Raw genomic sequence first — 25768 nt, 5'->3', positions numbered from 1 at the left:
AGTTTTGAAAACGCTCGCAAACTCGCTCACGACGCTCAACTCGCTCATTCACATCCGCGCATGCGCAAAGAGAGAGAGAGAGAGAGAGAGAGAGAGAGAGAGAGCATGTGTTTGTGAGTGAGTGTGTGTGAGAGAGAGGGAGAGAGAGAGAGAGAGAGAGAGAGAGAGAGAGCGTGTGTGTGTGTGTGTGTGTGTGTGAGAGAGAGAGAGTGAGAGAGAGAGTGTGTATGTGTGTGTGTGTTTTTGAGTGAGAGTGTCTGTGTGTGTGTGTGTGAGAGAGAGAGAGAGAGAGAGACATACCAGCTGTTTCTTCTTTTCCCTGCAGAATAATTCGACCTTGTTTGAATATCCAGTGTTGTTGTAATGCTCCTGCAGATGACTGAGTTTCTCCTCCGCTTCTCTGATGTTCTTCTCTGTCCCTCCTTCAGCCCGCTGTACAAGCTGATCCACTTGCTGCAGTCGCCTCTTAAACTGTTACACACACACACACACACACACAGACACACAGACACACACACACACACACACACACACACACAGACACACAGACACACACACACACACAGTCTTTAGTGACTTGGTCATTATATATTCCTGAACATTTTTCTAGACCAGAGATCTCCAACAGGTTCCTCGTGATCTACCAGTAGCTCCCACTTCTGAGTATCTCACCTCATATTTTGTTATATTACTTTAGAGAGAAAGAGAGAGAGAGAGAGAGAGAGAGAGAGAGAGAGAGAGAGAGAGAGAGAGAGTGTGTGCGTGTGTGTGTGAAAGAGTAAGTGAGAGTGTGTGTGTGTTATGTAGTGTGTGTGTGTGTGAAAGAGTGAGTGAGAGTGTGTGTGTGTTATGTAGTGTGTTATGTAGTGTGTGTGTGAGAGAGAGAGTGTGTGTGTTTGTGTGTGTGTGAGAGAGAGTGTGTTTGAGAGTGTTATGTAGTGTGTGTGAGTGTGTGTGTTTGTGAGTGTGTGTGTGTGTGTGAGTGAGAGTGTGTGTGTGTGTGAGAGAGAGAGAGAGAGAGAGTATGCGAGTGTGTGTGTGTGTGAAAGAGTAAGTGAGAGTGTGTGTGTGTGTGTTATGTAGTGTGTGTGTGTGTGTGTGAAAGAGTGAGTGAGAGTGTGTGTGTGTTATGTAGTGTGTGTTATGTAGTGTGTGTGTGAGAGAGTGTGTGTGTGTGTGTTTGTGTGTGTGAGAGTGTGTGTGTTGGTTTTTATGGTTTACCGGGACTTTTGACCTGTTTACATACCGACATTATGGGGACATCTGGGATTATGAGGACAGAACCGGTGTCCTCATAATTCCTGATATGTAGCTGCATTTATCTATATCAGAGGAACTCCCAGTCAAATTTTCTCTTGAAGTCCCATTACACCACAAAGCCTTGAGAGTGGCTTAACACAGTGTTAACCCGGACCCCTGTAGACTGGTGTCGGTATTGCATACGCTTAACACCGGCGTTAAATTTTGAGACTTCTGATTGGCTACCACTGAATTGCCAAATTAGTGCTCTGATTGGCTGAGATCTGTGTCATTTATGCTACGTCATCCTTCTCATGGGTGGAGTTTCTCTTTTTGCCATGCGTCATCACAGTGAACATCCCATAATACTTAGCACACAGACAATCTCTAAAACCAGGTATGAGAATAAGCTTTGTAAATAAAATTAGATTAACTTTATGACATATATTGCAATATTGATGTTGCAAAAGTTAAGTTTGTTTTATTCATATTCTGAGAAATATTTTATGGAAATTCTGTCTAATTGGGATTAAATTCAATTTGTTAGCAACCCTATGCAACTATGCAAATGTGTTTTAATGAATAAGGTGAGGTGTAAATACATTTTGGTTTAATTAAGATGTACTGGATCATCATCATAATGCGTTTGGTTTAATTAAAATGTATGGGAAACATCGATAAGTTAGCATGGTTGCACTTGCTAATGATAGTCAATGCTAGTGTGTAGTATCGCTGATCTGTAAATGATGTCATCCTGAACACCGTGTGAGTATATGGTTTGTAGATTAAGTGATTTAGCGTGCCTGCGCTGGCTGAACAGCCAGTTCATACATCAGTTAGCATGGGGATTGTTTTGTTGTTTTTAATTGTTATTTTATTTATTTCTGAGCCGATTCTATTCACTGGTTTTAGCTACAGTTTCCAGTTCTGGCCTACTGTTAGTGTCAGTCACTAGAACGTCACTTCCTGTTAGCGCATGAGTGCATGCACACAGTAGCATGTGAAGCGGAGATTTAAACCAGAGTGAGTGATGAGTGACCGTGACTGTGATGGAGATACCCATACAGTCTCTACATGCAGCTGTACTACCTTCACTCTGTAAATATATCACTCCTGGAACTGTTCTAGTCTCCCCGATTACAGCATCATGGCATTTAATTCGCTAAATTATTAACTCGATAATCCAATTAGTAAATCTGTTGCTCCAGTAAAGTTCATTTCGTGAAATCTCGTTCAAAATAAGAGTGGAGAAATGTAAATGAGAGTAAGTGAAGCATGTTTAAATCTCTCAGAGTTTAAAGCCCATCTTTCCCTCAGTGTGCTGATAGATCAGTCAGTGGGTTAGAGAAAAGGTGCTTTACTGAACCACGGCTTATATACAGACTAAACGTGTTAAAGCTCCAACCTTCAGATAAAATTATTCAAGTAAACTTTAACAAGGATTTAAAGTCATTCTTTGTTTGTTTTTTTCATTAACAGATAGGGTCAACAAGAATATTGAGAATGAAAACACCAAACTAGTGTTAGGGGTAGGATTGGAAAACACTGGCCTTACAGACCTGTTCTTTCTCATTCAGGCCGTGGAGTATTCAGCTGTGTCCAGTTTAATAAGGGAGATTTTATACAGAGGACAACTCAAACAAACTGGAATGTGATCGGAGACAAAAATTATATCATGATGCTCTGAAAGTATTCATGTTTGAATTCCGTTTCAATGGAAAACTCTTATGGTATGTGTAATATAATTATGTATAATATTGCAGCGTTCCTTATATAATGTCATGCTAATGTGTTCACTTTTCAATAGAATGATTGGCTGCAATCCTATAATTTATTTCATTCTTCAGTGTTGATGCTGCTAGAGAAGATGGTTCCCTTGGGAGACTTGTCAATGATGACCATATCAACCCAAAAAGCAAAATGAAAACAATCGCTGTAAAGGGAAAGCCTCATCTGTGTTTATTTGCAACTAGGAGCATCAACCCTGGAGAAGAGATCACATACAACTATGGGGATTCTGAGTGGCCTTGGAGAAGCAAGGTACTGAAGATGACTCTTCACTGTTACTGAGGCCATGCTTAAACATGCAGATATCACATATATCATTACATGCTACTTTCCTTTGTTTATATTCCCAAGGTTTTATATATGTTGTTATGATACATTTTTACAGACTGCAGCTGAAAAACACCAACTGCAACCACAAGAAATGAGTGCTACTACATCAAGTGAGGTGAGGAGGGTGAACGTCAATCAAAGTTTATCATCGGGTCTACTGACATCTATGCGTGCCATCTTGTTTATTAACCAATTTTGTAGGCGGTTTCTGAGGCAGACCCCCTTTCACCCACAACAGCAGTCACCCTGGAAGCTATCAAACAAAAAGAACAGGTAATTTACAGCAAAACATGATTAATAAGAACCTGTTGATTTAACATATACTTTTTAGAATATTTTTTTTATGAATAAGTTAAGTGACAAATTATAATTATCTCTTATTTGAAGCCTAAGCAGATAATTTGGTTATATCTAATCTCCTGTGATTTCTGTTTTAGAATGAAGCTGGGACCGTCGCTGAGGATACAACATCCCCTACAATGATAGCAGACAAGTCAGAGACTGAGGTTCCAACTGAAGATCCAGAAAAGGTAATTTTCCGAAATCATGTTCTAATTAATTATGTCCCAAATGTTGCAGTCAGTTTCTCATTGTTTCAGTTAAGGCTAGTTCACACTACAAGACTTTAACTGTGGGCAGATCGCTTTGGTGTTCAGACTACATGACTTCACTGTATGTCTTTTTGTCCTTGTGGTGTTCACACTACGCGACGCTTCGTAAATGATCCACAAGAGGGCGTCACACACCACACCATCTGACAACAACTCTCAACTCTGTTGGCTCTCTCATTGGCTGGAGGTCATAGCTACAATTGACACCACATGATGTCGAGTTGGCCAACCATCCCAGATATTTAACATGCCAGATATCTGGATTTTGTCTGTGAGGTGTCAGTGACGCGTCAGTGAGCCTCTTTGATGCGTCGTTGAGTAGTTCACACATAAACATTGCCGAGCGCTGATCACCCGCTGATTTTCCCACGATCACTGACCGATCTGTCGGCCAGCTTGTTCATTTGCAAATCGGGCTTAAATCGGGCTTAAAATCCTGTAGTGTGAACGAGGCTTAAGGGTGTTCATCACAAGACTCTGTTTCTTTAGAGTCACTGGGAATAATGGACAGTAATTGTGAAGTGTGTCTGTGAGCTGCACCTTGCACTGAAAACACTACTTGTAATCAGAGATAGAAGTGTATGCAGTTTTAGATGCTATATTATGGATTTAGTTAGCCTGTGTATGTGATGCTGTGTAAGACTGAGACCTGTTTTGTGGGAACACTGTACGTAATGAGAACAGTTAGGAACTATATTGTAGGCTGCCTCTACCAATGGAACATCTAGTATGTGTCATTGTCATTGACAAACACATGCTATATGAGGACTGTAGTGATTTATGTGGAGTTTGTGCTTATCAGGTTGTGTATGGCACACATGGTTTAGTAGTACACTGGATATTAAGGGGACCTTGTGGAAATTTTAGTTAATGTACATCAGCAGCTGTGTGTGTAGTGTCTGACAGAAACATGGTCTCGAGGGACTTCACTTTAGTAAGCTATAATATAAAGACCAATTATTTATTAGGCACAATTATTTTAAATTTGTATTTAGCATATGTAGAGTTACTGACCTGAGTCAGTATTTTGCTTGGTTCAGTGTGCACCCTCATACTTCAAGTTTAAGGTACCATTATAGGTGCACCACACAGCAGATATGACTTGGGTGTTGGTTTATTGTCAGTACAGCAGTCACACAGACATTATAGTGTGTTTGGTGTGCAGCTAGGAGTTAATCAGCTTTACCACTGTTTTAACAGGCATCATTGTCACTGCTGGGTGTCCATTATATGGGTATAAGCAGTATACCATATACAGTGCACTTAATAACACTTCCCAGAGCCCTGCCCTGAACACTATAGAGCATCATTAGAAGTAGTAGTGAAGGAGTTAGATCACTGGTGCTCTAGTGAGGATAAACTGAATGTTTTGCTGGGTGAAATTTGTGGAGATGTCTGCTACTATTACAGAAACTGGCTGATGTCTAGATGTTGGCAAGAGTTTTTACAGAACAAGAAATGGCAAGCTAAATATCACTGTCACTGTGATCTTCAGTGATGCCACTACTAATTATCCAAATAATTTTTGTCTAATTATGACTAGTATATTTATTCATTTTATAGTTTTCTAAAATATCAATCTATTTTGGGAGAACTGTTTTAGTGTAAAAGTGTACTTGTGCTTTTTTTCCTTTAACCTCCTAAGACCCGAGCTTGCATTTTAGAATTCTTCTACCTATTTGGGGTTAGGAGGAACCAATAAATATAATAACCAGATATTATCTTTGAACATGAAGCCACTTATTTTTGCGTACAACAGGTTCCAGTTACAAAGAATTAAGTATTATGATTCACACAACCAAAAATGTGAGCTCAGATGAGGATGCCAGGTTGTAGGAGGTTAAATTAATGTGAATTGGTTTGACATGTTTTCTAATTTAGTGACATTCATAAATATGAACTAGTGGATTAAGTGTCAAATCAAATCAAAAATCAAATTCAAATTTTATTAGTCACATAATCGTACACAGTATGATATACAGTGAAATGCTTACACGACTGTTATGACCCTAGGAAAAGGAATAAGGACAGAACAAAGACAGGATAAAATATAAAAATAAAATACAAAAATACAAAATATAAAAAATAAGAATACAAATTATACTAAAATACAAAATATAAAAACACGTTCACAGTAGGCAAAAAAAATATAGCACGTTAACACCAGCTTTTAATTACTCAACCAAAAAGTAGGAAACAAAGGGAGCTCAGGATAGCTGGAGAGCAAAAAGGGAGGAAAGAAAAACAGCAAAAATAACCAACTAAGGCGATTCTTCCCTGAAGGGGCATAGAAGGGGGCCTAGGCCGAGAAGGGCTGGAGGCAGCAGCAGGGTCCTGACGAAGGCTGAAAGTGGCTGGAGACAGCTGCTGCAGATCCAGGAGGGGCTGAGCTTTGGAGGTTCCACGAAGGCCTTGCTTTAGTCTGACTGCTTTAGGCTGCCTGTAAACAAAGCACAGCATCCCTGTTAGTCCAGAAGGGGGGCCTCCTTTACCGTCTGTGGCCGGCGGGGCCGGCCTCTCTGTTGCTCTGCTGGAGGGTGAAGAGTTTAGCGGCGCTTCTGATTGGCCCGGAGCGTTTTGGAGCGCTTTCTCTTGCTCCACCCTGCACTCTAAGTTAGCGGCGCTAACCATGGTGCTTATCCGCTTCCGGTCTATGCGGGCGCCGCTATCCAGGGTGCTGCATCACTGCAGCTTGTGTTTTCCAGGGAGAGGGAGGGGGCGAGGAGTGACTGTCTTCTGCATGCGTGCGGCAGTGCGTGTGGCAGTGCGTGTGGCAGTGTGTGCGTCGCCGTCACAATGTATATAGAATATGTATATAAAATATATAAGATAGAAAGAGTGTAGTGTAATAGTGTCCAAGGTACAGACAGTAGCAGTACAAAATTATTGCAAAAATATATAAAGTGATGTGTGTAGTGTGCAATAGTGTCCAAGATGCAGACAGCAGCAGTATGAAGTGGAATGAGGTGATGAGAGCAGTGGTACTGTCCATCTTTAAAGTGCAGATGTGCAAAAGTTCTCTTTGAGTGTAAACAGGAGCAGACTGTGCAACCTGTATGTTTATGTGTTATATTGTGTGTCTTAAAATCTGCAGATATACATTGTGTGTTTATTGTGTGCCACAGTCCTGTAATGTGCAATGTCCAGTGTGATTGGTTGGAGTTCCAACACATATGTAGGAGCATAGTAGGTCTAATCAGATGAGTCCTATGCGAGGTTCTGATTGAGAGACCGTATAGCCTGTGGGAAGAAGCTTCTCCTCAATCTTTCAGTGTTGGCCTTCAGGGAGCGGAAGTGCTTCCCAGACCTCAACAGAGAGAAAAGTCCATTGTTGGGGTGGCTGAGGTCCTTCACAATCTTCCTGGCCTTGGTCCAGCACCGCTTGTTGTAGATCGAGTGTAGGTCAGGGAGCTCGGCACGGATGATGCACTCAGCTGATTGCACCACCCTCTGAAGAGCTCGTCTGTCCTGCATGGTGCTGTTCCCAAACCAGGTGGTGATGTTTCCCATCAGGATGCTCTCTATGGTGCAGGAATAAAAGTTCCTTAGCACTTTAGCAGGCAGTCTAAAGTTTCTCAAGCATCTGAGGTGGAAGAGACGCTGTCAGGCCTTCTTCACCACGGTGTTGATGTGACAGGACCATGACAGATCCTGCATGATGTGAACACCGAGGTATCTGAAGCTGTCCACTCTCCAATGGGCTGTTGTTGATCACAGGAGTCTGGTAGTTCCTCTCCTGCTTTCTGCTGAAGTCCACTATCAGCTCCTTAGTCTTGCTGATGTTAAGGTGGAGGTTGTTCCTCTGGCACCAGTCCTCTGGAGTCTTAATCTCCTCCAGGTAGGCCGTCTCATTGTTGTCCGAGATCAATCCGACCACAACGGTGTTGTCAGCAAACTTGATAATATTGGTGGAGTTGGTAGTGGCCATGCAGTCATACGTGTACAAAGAGTACAGCAGGGGGCTCAGAACACAACCCTGGGGGGCTCCAGTGCTGAGGGTGAGTGAGGCTGAGACATGTCTGCCCATCCTTACTGCCTGTGGTGATGTGTGAAGGAGGTGTGAAATGGCATCATCGGTTGAGCGGTTCGGGCGGTAGGCGAACTGTAATGGATCCAGTGTGTCTGGTAGTGAAGTAATGATGAAGTCTCTGACCAGCCGTTCAAAGCACTTCATCACTACTGAGGTCAGAGCTACAGGGCAATAGTCATTGAGGGAAGCAGGATGGGGTCTCTTCGGGACAGGAACAATGATGGATTCTTTGAAGCATGTGGGGATTGCCGACTGGGTTAAGGAGAGTTTGAATACATCCGTGAACACGGGTGCTAGCTGGTCAGCATAGGCTCTGAGGACTCAACCTGAGATTCCATCTGGTCCTGCTGCTTTCCTGGTGTTCACTCTCCTGAAGGCTCTCCTCACGTCATGCTCAGAGATGATGAACGCATTGGTATTGGCATTCTCTTCCTGTCTACAGCCATTAGCATTAGCTGTAGCATTAGCTTTAGCATCGTTAGCTGCAGCCTCGAAGTGAGCGTAGAAGGTGTTCAGCTCGTCTGCCAGAGTCACTTCCGCATTCGTCATACCGGATGTTGGTGCTTTATAGTCCGTTATTGTCCTTAATCCCTGCCACAGGCTCCTAGAGTCACTCTGTTGGAGTTGTGACTCTAGTTTTCTCCCGTAGCGCTGCTTCGCCTCCTTCACCACTTTCTGCACATTGTATGACGCAGCCTTGAAAGAGGTCATGTCACCCCACGCAAGTCCCATGTTGTAGGCAGTGGTGAGAGATCTCAGAGTGTCGCAGATGGTCTTATCCACCCACAGCTTCTGATTATTCAGCTTATCTTCCATAAACACATTGATGTCATCAGAGCTGTGCCGGAACATGTCCCAGTCTGCGTCATCCAGAGCGTCCTGTAGAGCGGCCACCGATTGGTCCATCCAGTGTGAGACCTCCCTCTGAGCTGGAACTTCCTGCTTGAGCCTTTGTTTATATTTTGTCATGAGGAAGATGGTGGCGTGGTCAGACAGTGGGCGAGATTGTGCCTTGTAGCCGTCTTTAACTGTAGTGTAGCAGTGGTCCAGTGTCCTTTCACCCCTGGTGGGGCAGCTGATGTGCTGGCAAAAGTTTGGCGCTGTGCATTTGAGGTTGGCGCTGTTAAAGTCCAAATACCTGAGGTTCCAACTGAAGATCCAGAAATGGTAATTTTCCGAAATCATGATATAATTAATTATGCCCCAAATGTTGCAGTCAGGTTCTTATTGTTTCAGTTAGGGTATTCATCACAAGACTCTGTTTCTTTAGAGTCACTGGGAATAATGGACAGTAATTGTGAAGTGTGTCTGTGAGCTGCACCTTGCACTGAAAACACTACTTGTAATCAGAGATAGAAGTGTATGCAGTTTTAGATGCTATATTATGGATTTAGTTAGCCTGTGTATGTGATGCTGTGTAGGACTGAGACCTGTTTTGTGGGAACACTGTGTGTAATTAGAACAGTTAGGAACTATATTGTAGGCTGCCTCTACCAATGGAACGTCTAGTATGTGTCATTGTCATTGACAAACACATGCTATATGAGGACTGTAGTGATTTATGTGGAGTTTTTGCTTATCAGGTTGTGTATGGCACACATGGTTTAGTAGTACACTGGATATTAAGGGGACCTTGTGGAAATGTTAGTTAATGTACATCAGCAGCTGTGTGTGTAGTGTCTGACAGAAACGTGGTCACTTTAGTAAGCTATAATATAAAGGCCAATTATTTATTAGGCACAATTATCTTAAATTTATATTCAGCATATGTAGAATTACTGACCTGAGTCAGTATTTTGCTTGGTGCAGTGTGTTTGCACCCTCATCCTACCACTGTTACAGAAACTGTAAGATGTCTAGATTTTTTTGGGGGGGAAATGCTTTCATTGAAAAGTTGTTTTGGTTATTTTAAGATAAATGTGACTTGGTTGTTTTTGATGTACTTACATTTTCTAATGAATTGACATTAATTATTCCCAAAATGAAAGATAGTCATGGGCTGTCTATGGCACTAACCTGGTTAGGAAAGCACTATAGCTGGGTTTGCGCTGTCAGATGTTTGGAATAACTTGGGTATAGTTTTCTGTCTTTAGGTTTTGCATCCTAGCTAAACTGTCTGGATATCAGAAAGTAAGTCAAGTGTGATGGTAAACTATACCTGATCTAAACATTCCAAAGAGCTGTTGGAGGAGAGATCGAAACATGTCAAAAATGAAACTGGACATAGTGTAATATGAGTAGTTTCAAGGATCTGATACATTAATTTTATATACTACTGTTGTAGCTATTTTGTTTAAACTACTGTTGCCTATTTTATGCGGATGACACCCAACTCTATCACTCTAGCGAACCTAATGCTACCCTCCCTCTTTCCTCTCTTCTGGACTGCTTTAATGAACTCAAATCCTGGTTCCCTTCCAACTTCCTCAAATTAAATAGTGAGAAACCTGAAATTCTTTTAATCGGTACTTAATCAACTTTATCTGAAATAAATAGCTTCTCCCTCTCTATTGACAATTCTATTGTTTCCGCTTCTACTCAGGTTAAGAGTTTGGGTGTCCTCCTGGACAGTACACTCTCATTTCAATCACATATTAATAACATTACCCGGTCTGTGTATTTCCATCTACGTAATATCAACCGTCTTCGTCCTTCCCTCACACAGAATGCTCCTGCTATTCTTGTTCACAATCTTGTTACCTCACGTATTGACTATTGTAACTCCCTTCTTTTTGGTCTCTCTCATAAATCTCTTCTTCTTAAACTTCAACTGGTTCAAAACTCAGCAGCTCGTATCATCACTAAAACTCCTTCATTTCACTACATCACTCCGGTTCTGCAGCAGCTTCACTGGCTTCTGGTTTCAAGCTTCGCATAGACTTTAAGATTCTTCTTCTCACTTTTAAAGCTATTCACAATCTTGCCCCTTCTTACTTGTCTGTTTAACTCTGCCAACAGCAGTCACTGGAAAACCTAAGGACCAGCAACTCTTAGATGCAAGAGGAGAAGCTAGTGGAGCTTTTGAGGAGTCTCTGATGGCAGAGGGCAAGAATAAAGTGACTGGACCAGATGAGTCTATTCAGGTGTCTACAATTTCCTGTTCTGAAACTAAAAAAAATACCGTTATATTTGTGGGAAACCCCAGTCAAAAATTTCTCGACATCTGAAAACACACATGACAGAAGTTGAAGTTGCAAAAGCACTGTCCTTCCCAAAGAACTCAAAAGAACGTAAAGTATTGCTGGAGAAACTTAGAAACAAAGGCAATTATCAGCATAATACTGATGTTGAAAAGAAACGAACTGGGATGCTCAAAGTAAGAAGAAAACCAGCCAGAACTTGTGATTTCAAAGACTTTGTGCATTGTATGTACTGCAAAGGGATGTTTGTCCGTAAAGACTTATGGCGACGTGTAAAAAGATGTTCTTTAAAGCCAGGAGAGCTACATGAACACCATGGTAGGGCCAGGGTTTTGGGTTTGGCAGCCATGGCAGAGTCTACATTCCCACACCAGATATCTCCAGGGGTTTGGAAGCTCTTAAGTGTGATGAAGCAAGATGAGGTTGCCTCTGTAGTATGCAATGACTTTTGCATTCTTCAACTAGCACAGTCTTTCTTCAATAAACATGGAAATGACCCTACTAAGTATGAATATATTCGACAGAAGCTTCGTGAAATTGGAAGATTTTTATTAACTCTGCGCAATAAGTGTTCCATCCATAGCCTCGAGGAAGCTGTAAAACCTGCCAACTTTTCAAGTGTTGTTCAAACTGTCAAAACCGTGTCTGGCTTTGATGAAGAAATGAACTGCTACCAAACACCAACCCTAGCCTTAAAATTGGGGCACAAATTACAAAAGGTGTGCGAAATTATCCATTGTACAGCTTTAATGGCAGAGGATGAAGAGCTAATCAAATCAACTGAGACATTCAAAAAACTGTATAGCAGCAAGTGGTCAGACTTCATCTCCCACAATGCTTTAAGCACGCTGAATGAACCAAAAATTCAACAAGCCATTAACACTACCATTTACTCATGATGTTCAGCTTCTTCACAAACACCTGGAGACAATTGCAGATGTGTCATCTGAAAAGCTGAAGCAGGCTCCATTGCCTCAATTTTATGCTGAGCTTGCTAAAACCACACTTGCAAAAATAATACTTTTTAACCATAGACGTGCTGGTGAAGTCTCAAAAATACAGGTAAAAAGGTTCCAAGAAAGAGATGACACTCTTCTTCATGAAGATGTTGCAATGGGCCTTTCCAAATTTGAACAGAAACTTTACAGCCACTTCAGCAGGCTTGAGATCAGGTGTAAGCGAGGGTGAAAAGTTGTTGTCCTTCTTACACCACACAGGGTGGATGCACTGACACTTTTGGTCAGTAAAAGAAAGGAATGTGGGGTACTGGATGCCGACTTCTACTTGTTTGCCAGACCCAACTGCCAAAGTCATTACAGGGGCCAGGACTGCCTGAGACTCTATGCATCTCAGTGTGGAGCTCAAAATCCAGAACATCTTAAATCAACCCATTTGTGTAAACATGTGGCCACTCTCTCACAAATTCTTAACCTAAAGAACAATGAATTGGATCAAGTTGCAGACTTCTTGGGACACGACATTCATATACACCGTGAATACTACAGGCTCCCAGATGCAACATTTCAGCTAGCTAAAATATCTAAACTTCTCCTGGCTATGGAAAAAGGTCGTCTTCCTGATATTCAAGGCAAATCACTTGATGACATTGAAATTGAAGGTATGCATCTTTATTGTGAAATGGTGAAGAGATTTAATTTGGTACATAATGTGTCCTGTGTAGAATTAGGCTACAATTAGGCCAAATCAGGGACCTACAATACAAATACAAATGAAACATGCTGTACTGTTCAATTTTACTTCTGCTTTTAAGATGAAATCAACACTGATGGCAGTGCTGGAAGTGAATCTGAGAATGGGGATGAAGGTGAGAATTTGGAGGCTTTGGAGGCACGAGTACACCAGTGCAGATCGGTAGGTTTTTCAAACATTGTTGTTATATGCTTCATTGTTTTTTGTCATAGGTCCACACTATTTGTGTATGCTGAATAATGGGGAATCTTTATGTCTAGGGATGCGGAAGGATCAGGCACCAAAAGAGGACAAGGCTGGAGGTTCTCATTGCATTTCCTAGGTTCTACCTGTAGAATTGACTTTTATAATCAATAAAAATGGATGAAGCTGTTATTTTAGTAACATATTTCAGTATTATTTACCTATTATTAATCTTAAACAAAGCTATTTGTCATCATACAACTTTTCCTTGTTTACTTTCTATGGTTGTGTGGAGTGCATGTTTTTGATGTTTAATTGCTTTTTTAGTTGTTTAGGTGCTCTGCCCATGTCCCATAGAGCTTTGATGCACAGAGTCTTGAGTCTTTCGTGCAGTTAGCTCGCCACAAATATCACAGTTTTAACCATCATAATCTATTTGAATGTGCATTATTCTTGTGTATACCTACGTTTATGTGTAGGTTAGTGGAAGACTGAGCTTTTTGGAGATTTCAACCCAATAGCTAGACAGTGCAGTGTTCAGACCATACATACCACACAATCATCTTTATTTTCTGAGATCAATGTTTATTTTGTTTGTATAGCAGTGTTCCAGGGCAATGTTGCAGCAGAGACTGGAAACTCTAGACAGAGGACACGAACACCATGGTCTAAACGTGAGGAGGTGGCTGTAATGAAATATTTTATATCTCATATAACCACAGAAAACTGGCCACAATGGCAGTGTGTGTGCAGTGTAAGACTGCGGAGGATCCTGTGCTGGCAGGCCGCACAGTACAAACTATACGGGATTTTGTTCGAAACAGGGGAATAACTTTAAAAAGGAAAGCCCTGTGTGACTGAGGACAATGTTTTGATATCCAGGGGATGCTACATATTTAAAAGAGCCAATTGAGAACTGTTTAATCAGTTGTAATTGCTCACAAACTTTGCTTAAAGTTGTTTACAAGGACTTTGTTCTGTTAAATCACAAATATCTTGGTAAGACAATGCATACATGTATGTGTTTGTATTTAATGGAGTTCCAGTAAAACATGCCTGTCCTTCTAATACAGTGTAAAGACTTTATTTGTGTATTGTTAAACTGATGTCCACATAAAACAGGTTTGACCTTATAAATACGCTTTTTGAAGTAGGTGGGAGTTTCCCATCAGGTCCTCATATGCACCCATAATGTCAGGTCTCAATATTAAGAGTTTAATTTTGTGTAAAAGAAATCTGAAGTGAAATTTGTCTTGCTCAATTTTTAATAGATTTTTTGATGTTTTCAGCATCACTGTAGCACAAAGGGAAAGATGGGTCCCTATAAACCATGATACAACTGGTTTGGCAGGCAAAGTCCTTCTAAGACTTAAAAACCAGTGTGTATATATGTGTGTGTGTGTGTGTGTGTGAGTGAGAGAGAGAGAGAGAGAGAGAGAGAGAGAGAGAATAAATAGTACACATACCAGCTGTTTCCTCTTTTCACTGCAGAATAATTTGACCTTCTCCAGTTGTTTACCTGCCTCCGCTTCTCTGATCATCTCCTCTGTCCCTCCTTCAGCCCGCTGTACAAGCTGATCCACTAGCTCTCGCCTCTCCAACTGTTACACACACACACACACACTGTTTTTAGTGACTAGGTCATTATATATTTACTGAACATTTTTCTAGACCAGGGATCTCCAACAGGTTCCTCGTGATCTACCAGTAGCTCCCACTTCTGAGTATCTCACCTCATATTTTGTTATATTACTTTATTTTATTAGAATACTTAGAACTTTAGAAGACTGGTGAAAGTTTGCACTTTATTAATCCCAGATAAAGGTTTTTATGTTGTAATGATTATTGTTTTTCTAAAATAACATGAAAACCCTTTGCAGCTATAACAGCTTCAACTCTTCTGGGAAGGCTGTCCACAAGGTTTAGGAGTGTGTTTATGGGAATTTTTGACCATTCTTCCAGAAGCGCATTTGTGAGGTCACACACTGATGTTGGACGAGAAGGCCTGGCTCTCAGTCTCCGCTCTAATTCATCCCAAAGGTGTTCTATCGGGTTGAGGTCAGGACTCTGTGCAGGCCAGTCAAGTTCATCCACAGACTCTGTCATCCATGTCTTTATGGACCTTGCTTTGGTCACTGGTGCACAGTCATGTTGGAAGAGGAAGGGGCCAGCTCCAAACTGTTCCCACAGTTGGGAGTTGGAATTGTCCAAAATGTCTTGGTATGCTGAAACATTCAGAGTTCCTTTCACTGGAACTAAGGGGCCAAGCCCAGCTCCTGAAAAACAACCCCACACCATAATCCCCCCTCCACCAAACTTTACACTTGGCACAATGCAGTCAGACAAGTACCGTTCTCCTGGCAACCGCCAAACCCAGACTCGTCCATCAGATTGCCAGATGGAGAAGCGCGATTCGTCCCTCCAGAGAACGTGTCTCCACTGCTCTAGAGTCCAGTGGCGGCGTGCTTTACACCACTGCATCCGACGCTTTGCATTGCACTTGGTGATGTATGGCTTGGATGCAGCTGCTCGGCCATGGAAACCCATTCCATGAAGCTCTCTGCGCACTGTTCTTGAGCTAATCTGAAGGCCACATGAAGTTTGGAGGTCTGTAGCGATTGACTCTGCAGAAAGTTGGCGATCTCTTCGCACTATGCGCCTCAGCATCCGCTGACCCCGCTCCGTCAGTTTACGTGGCCTACCACTTCGTGGCTGAGTTGCTGTCGTTCCCAAACACTTCCACGTTCTTATAATACAGCTGACAGTTGACTGTGGAATATTTAGGAGCGAGGAAATTTCACGACTGGATTTGTTGCACAGGTGGCATCCTATCACAGTTCCACGCTGGAATTCACTGAGCTCCTGAGAGCGACCCATTCTTTCACAAATGTTTGTAAAAACAGTCTGCCTAGGTGCTTGATTTTATACACCTGTGGCCATGGAAGCAATTGGAACACCTGATTCTGATTATTTGGATGGGTGAGCGAATACTTTTGGCAATATAGTGTATCACCCAGCTCTAACAGAGACTCTCACACACAAGCATCTATGATTCTGATTTATTTATATCTGTCTCTCTGTCTGTCTCTCTTCCACAGATCACAGATGTTTAAATAAAACTACAGATGAATTTGATGAATAGAATAAAGTGTAAAGAGGAAAATCTCTAACAAGATAACACACTGTTAGAAACATCACAATCCAGCTGTGTAACTCTGTGTGTGTGTGAGTGTGTGTGTGTGTGTAAGAGAGAGGGAGAGAGAGAGTGTGTGAGAGAGAGAGAGAGAGAGAGAGAGAGAGTGTGTGTTATTTAGTGTGTGTGTGTTTGTGTGTGTGGGTGTGTGAGTGTGCGTGTGTGTGTGAGAGAGAGAGAGAATAAATAGTACACATACCAGCTGTTTCCTACAGAAGCCCAGAGAGGCCATGTTATATTTTTGCTTTTGTTTTCTCGTGATCTCGACTTAATTTTCTCGATCTCGAGATAAGTTTTTTTCTCGTGATCTCGACATAATCAGAATCTAATGACGGATTTTTTCTTTGGAAAATTAGGCGCAGTTTCAGCTGACTGTTTCACATAAACACTTTGGCGTCTTCACCTCCACCATGAAAGTCCTCCATCACTGACAGACAGAGCGATTTCAGACCGCGGGGAAGTTCGTCTGATATTCCGACATCAGACAGACACTCGGAAGCACTAGTTTAGGGACCGTCAATAAATTTCTGTACGACTGAAATGTGGCACTTGTTACTTAACTGACTACGTTCCCCAGTTATTCTAATTTCTTCTTAAAATATACATATGGCATGTGGCATTTTATCAAATTATCTCAACAGGTCCAGTGTGACACTTTGCAGCTTCAAACAGCCAGAAAAAACATATGGAAATGCTGCTTGTGTGCTTAAGAAGACTATTGTGTAATAACAATAAAAAACAGTGTGTAATCGTGAAAAAAAATAACTTGTTTATTTACATAAGAAAGGAGTTAAACAAATGAAGAAAATAAACAAATGAATAAAAATCAATGAAGACATTTTTTGGGATAAGAAGAGGTGTACCCTGTGGAGGTGTCCAAGTAGATTATTTTACTACTAGTTTTGGGTCACAGGGTCACATGACGTAGAAGCTATTAAAGAAATAGTGTTTTTTTTTAATAAAAAATAAAAATAAAAGAAGAGATTATGTGGGATACAAAGAGGTGTACCTTGTGGAGGTGTCCAAGTATATCATTTGGTACTAGATTTGGGTCACAGGGTCACATTGTCACAGGCACATACACCTCAGCCGCACCCCCGCGCTCCCAATCACCGGACTTTTAATCGCGCCACCTGCACCCAATCACACAGCGCCTACTTAAAGCCCTCACCTGCAGAGCACAGCCGCTAGTATTGAGACTGTTCACGAGAAAGTACCGAGTTACTGCTCTAGTATTTCTAGTTGGATATTTCCGTTCGTCATATTGCCTTTTTTCCCCTGCCTTGGTTATTAAAAGCCGTGTTGGATCTGCTCTCTGTCTCCGTGTGTGTTGTGACAGAATACTAGCCCTACAAACAGCGATCTACGAGATCTTACCAGGAAGATGGAAGGTCAGCATGTCGGCACACCCCCTACAGCAGCTCAGCAGCAAACAGACCCGTCTGCTGCCCCGGTTCCGCAACAGCCGACAGCCGAACCGTCTTCCCTACCGGACCCTATCACTGCTCTGGTGGCCTCACTACAGCAAACGGTACTGTCCGTGGCGACACCACCAACCTGTCCAGTAGCCAAACCAGTATTATTCTCGGGCTGCGTGGCCGAATGTGCCGGTTTCATTATGCAATGCCAGCTCTATTTTGAACTGGCCCCTCAGTTGTTCCCCGATGACCGCATTAAAATAGCCTTTATCCTGTCGCTATTGTCCGGTGAGGCCCGACGCTGGGCAGAGGCCTTGTGGACATCGGAAAGCCCAGTGTTCACGTCCGTAACAAACTTTCTGGCCCACAACTTTCAGCATGGGCTCTGCCTCTACTGCGGAGAATCTGGTCATTCTATTTCTACCTGTCCCGTCCGTCCGGTCCACCCAGCGGTGAGTACTATCCACCTCAGCTCAGTACTCTCTAATCCTCGGTATCATGATGCCACATTAATGTTTGACTCTCACTCTTATTCTGTCAGCGTGCTCTTTGACTCGGGTGCGTCAGGGAACTTTATCTCCACTCGCATCCTCTCTGCATGCTGTATCCCACAACAAAGGAACCCAACGCGCTATCGCATCACAACTATCCAAGGAAAACCGCTGGGTCGAGGACTGGTGCAGTGGCGGACGCCGAATTGACGCTGCGCATCGGCTGCATGCATGAGGAGGTGCTCTCGCTGTTGGTGTTGGAGGAGGCCAAGGTGGACGTTGTTCTAGGACGCCCATGGCTGGCACAACATCAACCCATGATTCAGTGGAGCACAGGGTGCATTGAACAGTGGAGCGATCATTGCCTCAGCTCCTGCTTACGCGCACTCCCGCGCCCTCCACCTAGATCTGTTCTCCTGGGGTCGACGAACATCGAGAGCCCCCCTACTGGCCGTGAGGTGGACCTCCCAGGAGAGTATCAGGATTACATGGAGGTGTTTAGCAAAGTCGCCGCTACAAAGCTCCCACCACATCGATCCTCGGATTGTGCTGTGGACCTTCTGCCCAACGCTAAGATGCCCAAAGGGCATGTCTATCCCCTGTCTGTCCCGGAGCACAAGGCCATGGAAGAATATATCAAAGAGGCACTCCTCCAGGGGTTCATACACCCTTCGACCTCCCCGGCGGCATCCAGCTTCTTCTTCGTGGCAAAAAAGGATGGCGGGCTTCGACCGTGTATCGATTACCGGAATCTTAATGCCCAAACGGTGAAATTCGCCTACCCCTTGCCGCTAGTACCAGCTGCTCTCGAGGAGCTACGTGGAGCTCGCATCTTCACCAAGCTGGACCTGAGAAGCGTATATAACCTCATCCGCATTCGTCAGGGAGATGAGTGGAAGACGGGGTTCATCACACCTTCTGGGCACTACCGGGTCACGCCATATGGGCTCACAAATGCCCCAGCGGTATTTCAAAACATCATGAACGAAATCTTCCGTGATATGCTCCACCGGTTCGTCATCGTATACATTGATGACATCTTAATCTACTCTTCCAACCGTTCAAAGCACATCCACCATGTCCGTCAGGTACTCGACCGCCTCCGCCGTCACCACCTTTTCCTCAAACTTGAAAAGTGCGAGTTCCACCAAACCGTCGTGCAGTTTCTGGGTTACATCATCTCTGCTGCGGGTACCAGCAGGGGACCAGGCTAAAGTAGATGCAGTAATGAACTGGCCGCAATCAGAGACAGTCAAGGAGCTGCAACGGTTTCTGGGGTTTGCGAATTTCTACCGCCGCTTCATCCACAACTACAGCCAAATCACTGCTCCCCTCACTTCATTATTAGGTGGACAGCCCAAGACACTCACCTGGTCAAAATTAGCGGTCGAAGCCTTCCAACAGCTAAAAGCCGCATTTTGTTCCACTCCTACATTACGGCATCCTGATCCTAGCCAGCCCTTTGTAGTCGTGGTAGATGCCTCTGCACTAGGAGTAGGAGCGGTGCTATCTCAACGAGGAGGTGACCCTGGCACTCCACCCATGCTCCTTCTATTCAAGGAAACTAACCCCGGCGGAGCGTAACTATGACATTGGAAACCGTGAGCTGTTAGCAATGAAGTTGGCACTGGAGGAATGGCGGCACTGGCTGGAGGGGGCTGTCCACCCCTTTGAAGTCATCACTGATCACAAAAATCTACAATACTTCAAAGAAGCCAAACGCTTAAACCCACGACAAGCACACTGGGCGCTGTTCTTCACGCGGTTCCGATTCACAGTCTCCTACCGTCCCGGTTTTAAAAACGCAAAAGCCGACGCCCTATCCAGAATGTATTCACCAGACCCTCAATGCATGGTAACCGGTACTACCTCCAGATCTGTTCGTCTGCCCCATCCTCTGGGCCGTCGACGAGGAAATCCGTGCCGCCTCCGCGAATGAACCTGCTCCGCCGGGGAGCCCAGTAGGCAAAATCTACGTTCCAGCGCCCCTCCGTCTTAACCTCCTGGACTCTGTACACTCGTCTCTAGGCTCTGGCCATCCAGGCAGACAACGTACCCTCTCACTCCTCCAGAACAGGTATTGGTGGCCAAAAATGAGTAAGGATGTAAACCAGTTTGTGAAAGGTTGTTCCGTTTGTGCCGTGATTTCCACACCCCGCTGCTTACCGGAAGGGAAACTCATGCCACTCCCTATTCCCCACCGACCATGGTCCCATCTGGGAGTGGACTTCATCACCGACCTGCCCGCGTCGGAAGGCTTCACCACCATCCTCGTCGTGGTAGACCAATTTTCTAAAGCTTGTAAACTCATACCCCTCAAGGGCCTACCCACTGCCCTGGAAACAGCTAAAGCCCTCTTCCACCAAGTGTTCAGACACTTAGGCATTCCCGAAGATTCCAGCATGACTGGAGCCAATACCGGCCCTGGGCCGAGTATGCACAAAACTCACTCCGCCAAGAAACCACCGGGCTCACCCCTTTTCAGTGCATACTCGGCTATCAGCCGCCTCTGTTCCCGTGGTCTGGCAAACCTGCTGAAATACCTTCGGTCGACCACTGGTTCCGAGAGAGTGAGAGGGTTTGGGAATCGGCGCATGTCCACCTGCACCAAGAAGCACCGTGCTACCATCCAGGTGACTGAGTATGGCTTTCCACCCGGGACATCCGCCTCAAACTGCCCTGTAGAAAGCTCAACCCCCACTATATCGGTCCCTTCAACATCCGTAGGCGCATAAATGATGTGTCCTACGAACTCATCCTACCTGCACACTACCGAATCTCACCCACATTCCATGTGTCTCTTATGAAACCATACACTAACCCTGTTCTCCCTCCTCCTACAGAATCCGAGATCTCGTCGCCGCCCCAGATCGTCGCAGACAACACGGTCTACCAGGTCCGAGAGATAATGAACTCCAGACAACGCGGCGGCCGTCTACAATATCTGGTCGACTGGGAGGGGTATGGTCCTGAGGAAAGATCGTGGGTGGACTGGGATGACATCCTCGCACATCCGGCACTGCTCGCCGACTTCCATCAGCACCACCCAGACCGACCCGCTCCCAGAGGCCGCAGCCGCCCCCGTCGTCACTCTCGGACGCCCTTGGGGGGGGGGGGCCCAATCACACGGCACCTACTTAAAGCCCTCACCTGCAGAGCACAGCGGCTAGTATTGAGACTGTTCACGAGAAAGTACCGAGTTACTGTTCTAATATTTCTAGTTGGATATTTCCGTTCGTCATATTGCCTTCTTTCCCCTGCCTTGGTTATTAAAAGCCGTGTTGGATCTGCTCTGTCTCCGTGTGTGTTGTGACACACATGACCTAGAAGCTATTGAAGAAATAGAAATTTTTTTTATTAAAAAATAAATTAATAATAGCAAATTAATTCAAATGAAAATTAATACTATCAATTAATTCAATTTTTATTTATAAATAATGCTATTTAAAAATGCTGTTTGCAATGCCGCATTTAAGAAGAAATTAGAATAACTGGGGAACGTAGTCAGTTAAGTAACAAGTGTCACATTTCAGTCGTACAGAAATTTATTGACGGTCCCTAAACTAGTGCTTCCGAGTGTCTGTCTGATGTCGGAATATCAGACGAACTTCCCCGCGGTCTGAAATCGCTCTGTGTCTGTCAGTGATGGAGGACATTCATGGTGGAGGTGAAGACGCCAAAGTGTTTATGTGAAACAGTCAGCTGAAACTGCGCCTAATTTTCCAAAGAAAAAATCTGTCATTAGATTCTGATTATGTCGAGATCACGAGAAAAAAACTTTTGTTATCTCGAGATCGAGAAAATTAAGTCGAGATCACGAGAAAACAAAAGCAAAAATAATAATATCACACGGCCTCTCTGGGCTTCCGTAGTTTCCTCTTTTCACTGCAGAATAATTTGACCTTGTTTGCATATTCAGTGTACTGTTCCTGCAGATGACTGAGTTTCTCCTCCGCCTCTCTGATGTTCTTCTCTGTCCCTCCTTCAGCCCGCTGTACAAGCTGATCCACTAGCTGTAGTCGCCTCTTAAACTGTTACACACACACACACACACACACACACACACAGACACACAGACACACACACACACACAGTCTTTAGTGACTTGGTCATTATATATTCCTGAACATTTTTCTAGACCAGGGATCTCCAACAGGTTCCTCGTGATCTACCAGTAGCTCCCACTTCTGAGTATCTCACCTAAAGCTTCACAGAATCTCTACAAAACTGATCAAATCAAATTAACTCAATAAACCTGATTACATTTCATCCTAATTAAACTCACAGGCCCTGCCCTTTTCTTTGTACTGAAATCTGACTCCACCCACAAATCGCACACACGCACACACGCGCACACACTCACACGCACACACTCACACGCACACACGCACACTCACACACACACACTCACACACACACACTCACACGCACACACTCGCGCACGCACACGCGCACACGCGCACACACTCGCACACACACTCGCGCACACACACACACACTCGCACACACACTCGCACACACACTCGCACACACACACACACTCGCACACACACTCGCACACACACAAACACTCGCACACACACTCGCACACACACACACACTCGCACACACACGCACACGCACACACACGCACACACACACGCACACGCACACACGCATGCACGCACGCACACACACGCACACACACGCACACATACTCTCTCTCTCTCACTCACACACACACACACACACACACACACACTCACACAGACACACACAGACACACACAGCACCAAGACCGGACATGGAAGAGTTATAGAAAGTTAAATCTATAATCAGAAGCTGCAGTAGTTTGGATAAAGGATGATTGTGTTAGATCAGTTTCCTCCACTCCACATGAACCTGCTGCTGAATTTAAAATGATTTACTGTGAAATATCATCTTCAATACTGAACCTTCTGTTAAAGTTCCTACAATAATAGTTTATTCAGGTGGTTTAGTTTAGAGCAGTAATGTGTGTAAATACAGTGGATATAAAAGTCTACACCTCCGTTAAAGTGCCAGGTTTCTGTGATGTAAAAAATGAGACCAAGATAAATCACCTCTGAACTTTTCTACCTTTAATGTGACCTTTGACCTGTACAACTAACCTGAAATACAAACTGAAACCTTTTAGGGGGTGGAGTTAAAATGAAAAACTAAAATAATGTGGATAGATAAATATATACACACTTAAACTAATAGTTTGTTGAAGCTCCTTTTGATTTGATTTACTCAGTCTTTTTGGGTAGGAGTCTATCAGCATGGAGCATCTGGACTTGGTCAGATTTGTCCACTCTCCACTGCAGAAACGTTCTGAATCTGTCAGATAGTGAGGGTGTCCCCTGTACAGAGCCCTCTTCAGATCAGATTCAGATCAGATTCAGGTGTGGACTCTGGCTGGTCCATTCCAGAACTTTAATCTTCTTCTGGTGAAGCCATTCTTCTGTTGGTTTGGATGTAGGCTTTGGGTCGTACCTTGACTAAGACTCCAGTTCCAGCTGAAGAAAAACAGCTGCAGAAAAACATCCCCAAAGCGTGATGCTCCCACCTCCATGCTTCACTGTGAGGATGGTGATCTTCTGGTGATCTAAGAAAAGGCTTCATCTTTCCACCCTGCCCCATAACCCAGACATATGAAGAGTACAGGAGATTGTTGTCACATGTTCTACACAGACAGAACTCTCCAGAAATTCCAGCAGCTCCTTTAATGTTGCTGTAGGCCTCTCTGCAGCCTCACTGACCAGTTCTCTTCTCGTCCTTCCATCAGATTTAGAGGGAAGTCCAGTTCTTGGTGATGTCACTGCTGCTCCATATTTCCTCCACTTGATGATGATGTCTTCACTGTGTTCCATGGAATATCTAATGCCTTGTATATTCTTCTGTACCCTTCTCCTGACTGATTCCTTTTAACAGTAAGATCTCTCTGATGTTTTGGAAGTTCTCTGAGGACCGCGGCTTTTGCTGTAAGATGTGACTAAGAAAATGTCCTGAAAAGCCTACTAGAAGAGCTGACCTTTATTTGGGGTCAATCAGAGGTTCTTTACATGATGTCAGGTGGGTACTGACTCCTATTTAACATGAGTGTGAATGTGATATCTTAATTCTGAACACAGACACACCCCCAGTTCTACAATAACTTTATTTTACTTTTTTATTTTTACTCCACCCCCTAAAAGGTTTCAGTTTGTATTTCAGGTTAGTTGTACAGGTCAAAGGTCACATTAATGGTGGAAAAAGTTCTGAAGTGATTTATCTTGGTCTCATTTTTTACATCACAGAAACCTGGCACTTTAACAGAGGTGTAGACTTTTATATCCACTGTAAATGTTCCTAATAATATGACAGGAGTAGCTGTCTGTCTGTCTGTCTGTCTGTCTCTCTCTGTCTCTCTGTCTGTCCCTCTGTCTGTCTGTCTGTCTGTCTGTCTCTCTCTCTCTGTCTGTCTGTCTGTCCCTCTGTCTGTCTCTCTCTCTGTCTGTCTGTCTCTCTGTCTGTCTCTCTCTCTGTCTGTCTGTCCCTCTGTCTGTCTCTCTGTCTGTCTCCTAGTGATTCCCTCCTTATTCTCCAGGACAGAGCTCCATTACAGTTTTCTATATGTATAAATGTTTATCAGTTGTTTCTAACTCCATGTTTCTTCTCTTCCCAAACTCAGCAGTGAACTGAATGAAACAGGACTTCCACAGTTCACAGATGTTTAAATAAAACTACAGATGAATTTGATGAACAGAATAAAGTGTAAAAAGGAAAATCTCTAACAAGATAACACACTGTTAGAAACATCATCACAATCTTACTGTCTTACTGTGTGTGTGTGTGTGTGTGTGAGAGTGTGTGTGTGTGTGTGAGAGAGAGAGAGAGAGAGAGCGAGAGAGCGAGAGAGAGAGAGAGACAGAGACTTACCAGCTGTTTCCTCTTTTCACTGCAGAATAATTTGACCTTGGCTGAATATTCAGAGTACTGCTCCTCCAGCTGTTTGAGTGCCTCCTCCGCTCCTCTGATGTTCTCCTCTGTCCCTCCTACAGCCCGCTGTACATCCTCATCCACTAGCTGCAGTCGCCTGTTCAACTGGTACACACACACACTCTCAAATCAAATTAACTCAGTAAACCTGATTACATTTCATCCTAATTAAACTCACAGGCTCCGCCCCTATCTGGTGTTGTACGGAAATCTGTCTCCACCCACACTCCCATCACACACACTCTCACTCTTACACACACACACGCACAGACACACACACACACACACAAAGACACACACAGACACACACACGCTTGACACAGTTAATCTTACCTGTTGTCTCTTTCTGTGTCTCCACAGTAGGTATATTCCCACTGCAGCTCCGCAGAGCAGTATCACTATCAGTACAATCCCCCATGCAGGAAAAAGCTTATCTACACACACACACACACACACACACAGTTAAAAGGCGTGTCTGTTGCTCTGATGTCACAGGGAGACACTGTTAATGTGATTGCTGCACAGTTCCAGTGGACTTTAATGTGGAAAGAATGGAAATAAAAACACTCAGCTTCCACTCTTCTCTCATACAGTCACTAGAACACCTTTCTTTTCTAACACACGTTTGATCTTCCAGCCATGTTCAGAGTCGTA

The 25768-nt window shown here is 43.8% G+C and overlaps 1 protein-coding gene across 6 annotated transcripts in view; it reads right to left on the bottom strand.

The window, feature by feature from the left end:
* LOC131343200 (uncharacterized) overlaps positions 1 to 25768 on the bottom strand; it is a 122834-nt gene that overhangs the window by 11646 nt on the left and 85420 nt on the right. For all 6 annotated transcript variants that reach the window (XM_058374687.1, XM_058374688.1, XM_058374689.1 and 3 more), the window contains 5 exons: positions 25448 to 25548; positions 25055 to 25219; positions 22036 to 22164; positions 14498 to 14632; positions 301 to 471 (listed from right to left, as the gene is read on the bottom strand). In XM_058374687.1, coding sequence (XP_058230670.1) covers positions 301 to 471; positions 14498 to 14632; positions 22036 to 22164; positions 25055 to 25219; positions 25448 to 25548 — 701 coding nt within the window. The remainder of the gene's footprint in view (positions 1 to 300; positions 472 to 14497; positions 14633 to 22035; positions 22165 to 25054; positions 25220 to 25447; positions 25549 to 25768) is intronic.

The sequence above is a fragment of the Hemibagrus wyckioides genome, linkage group LG22 (genome assembly GCF_019097595.1).
Source record: "Hemibagrus wyckioides isolate EC202008001 linkage group LG22, SWU_Hwy_1.0, whole genome shotgun sequence".
NCBI lineage: Eukaryota > Metazoa > Chordata > Actinopteri > Siluriformes > Bagridae > Hemibagrus > Hemibagrus wyckioides.
This window is presented reverse-complemented; position numbering and strand designations above follow the sequence as displayed.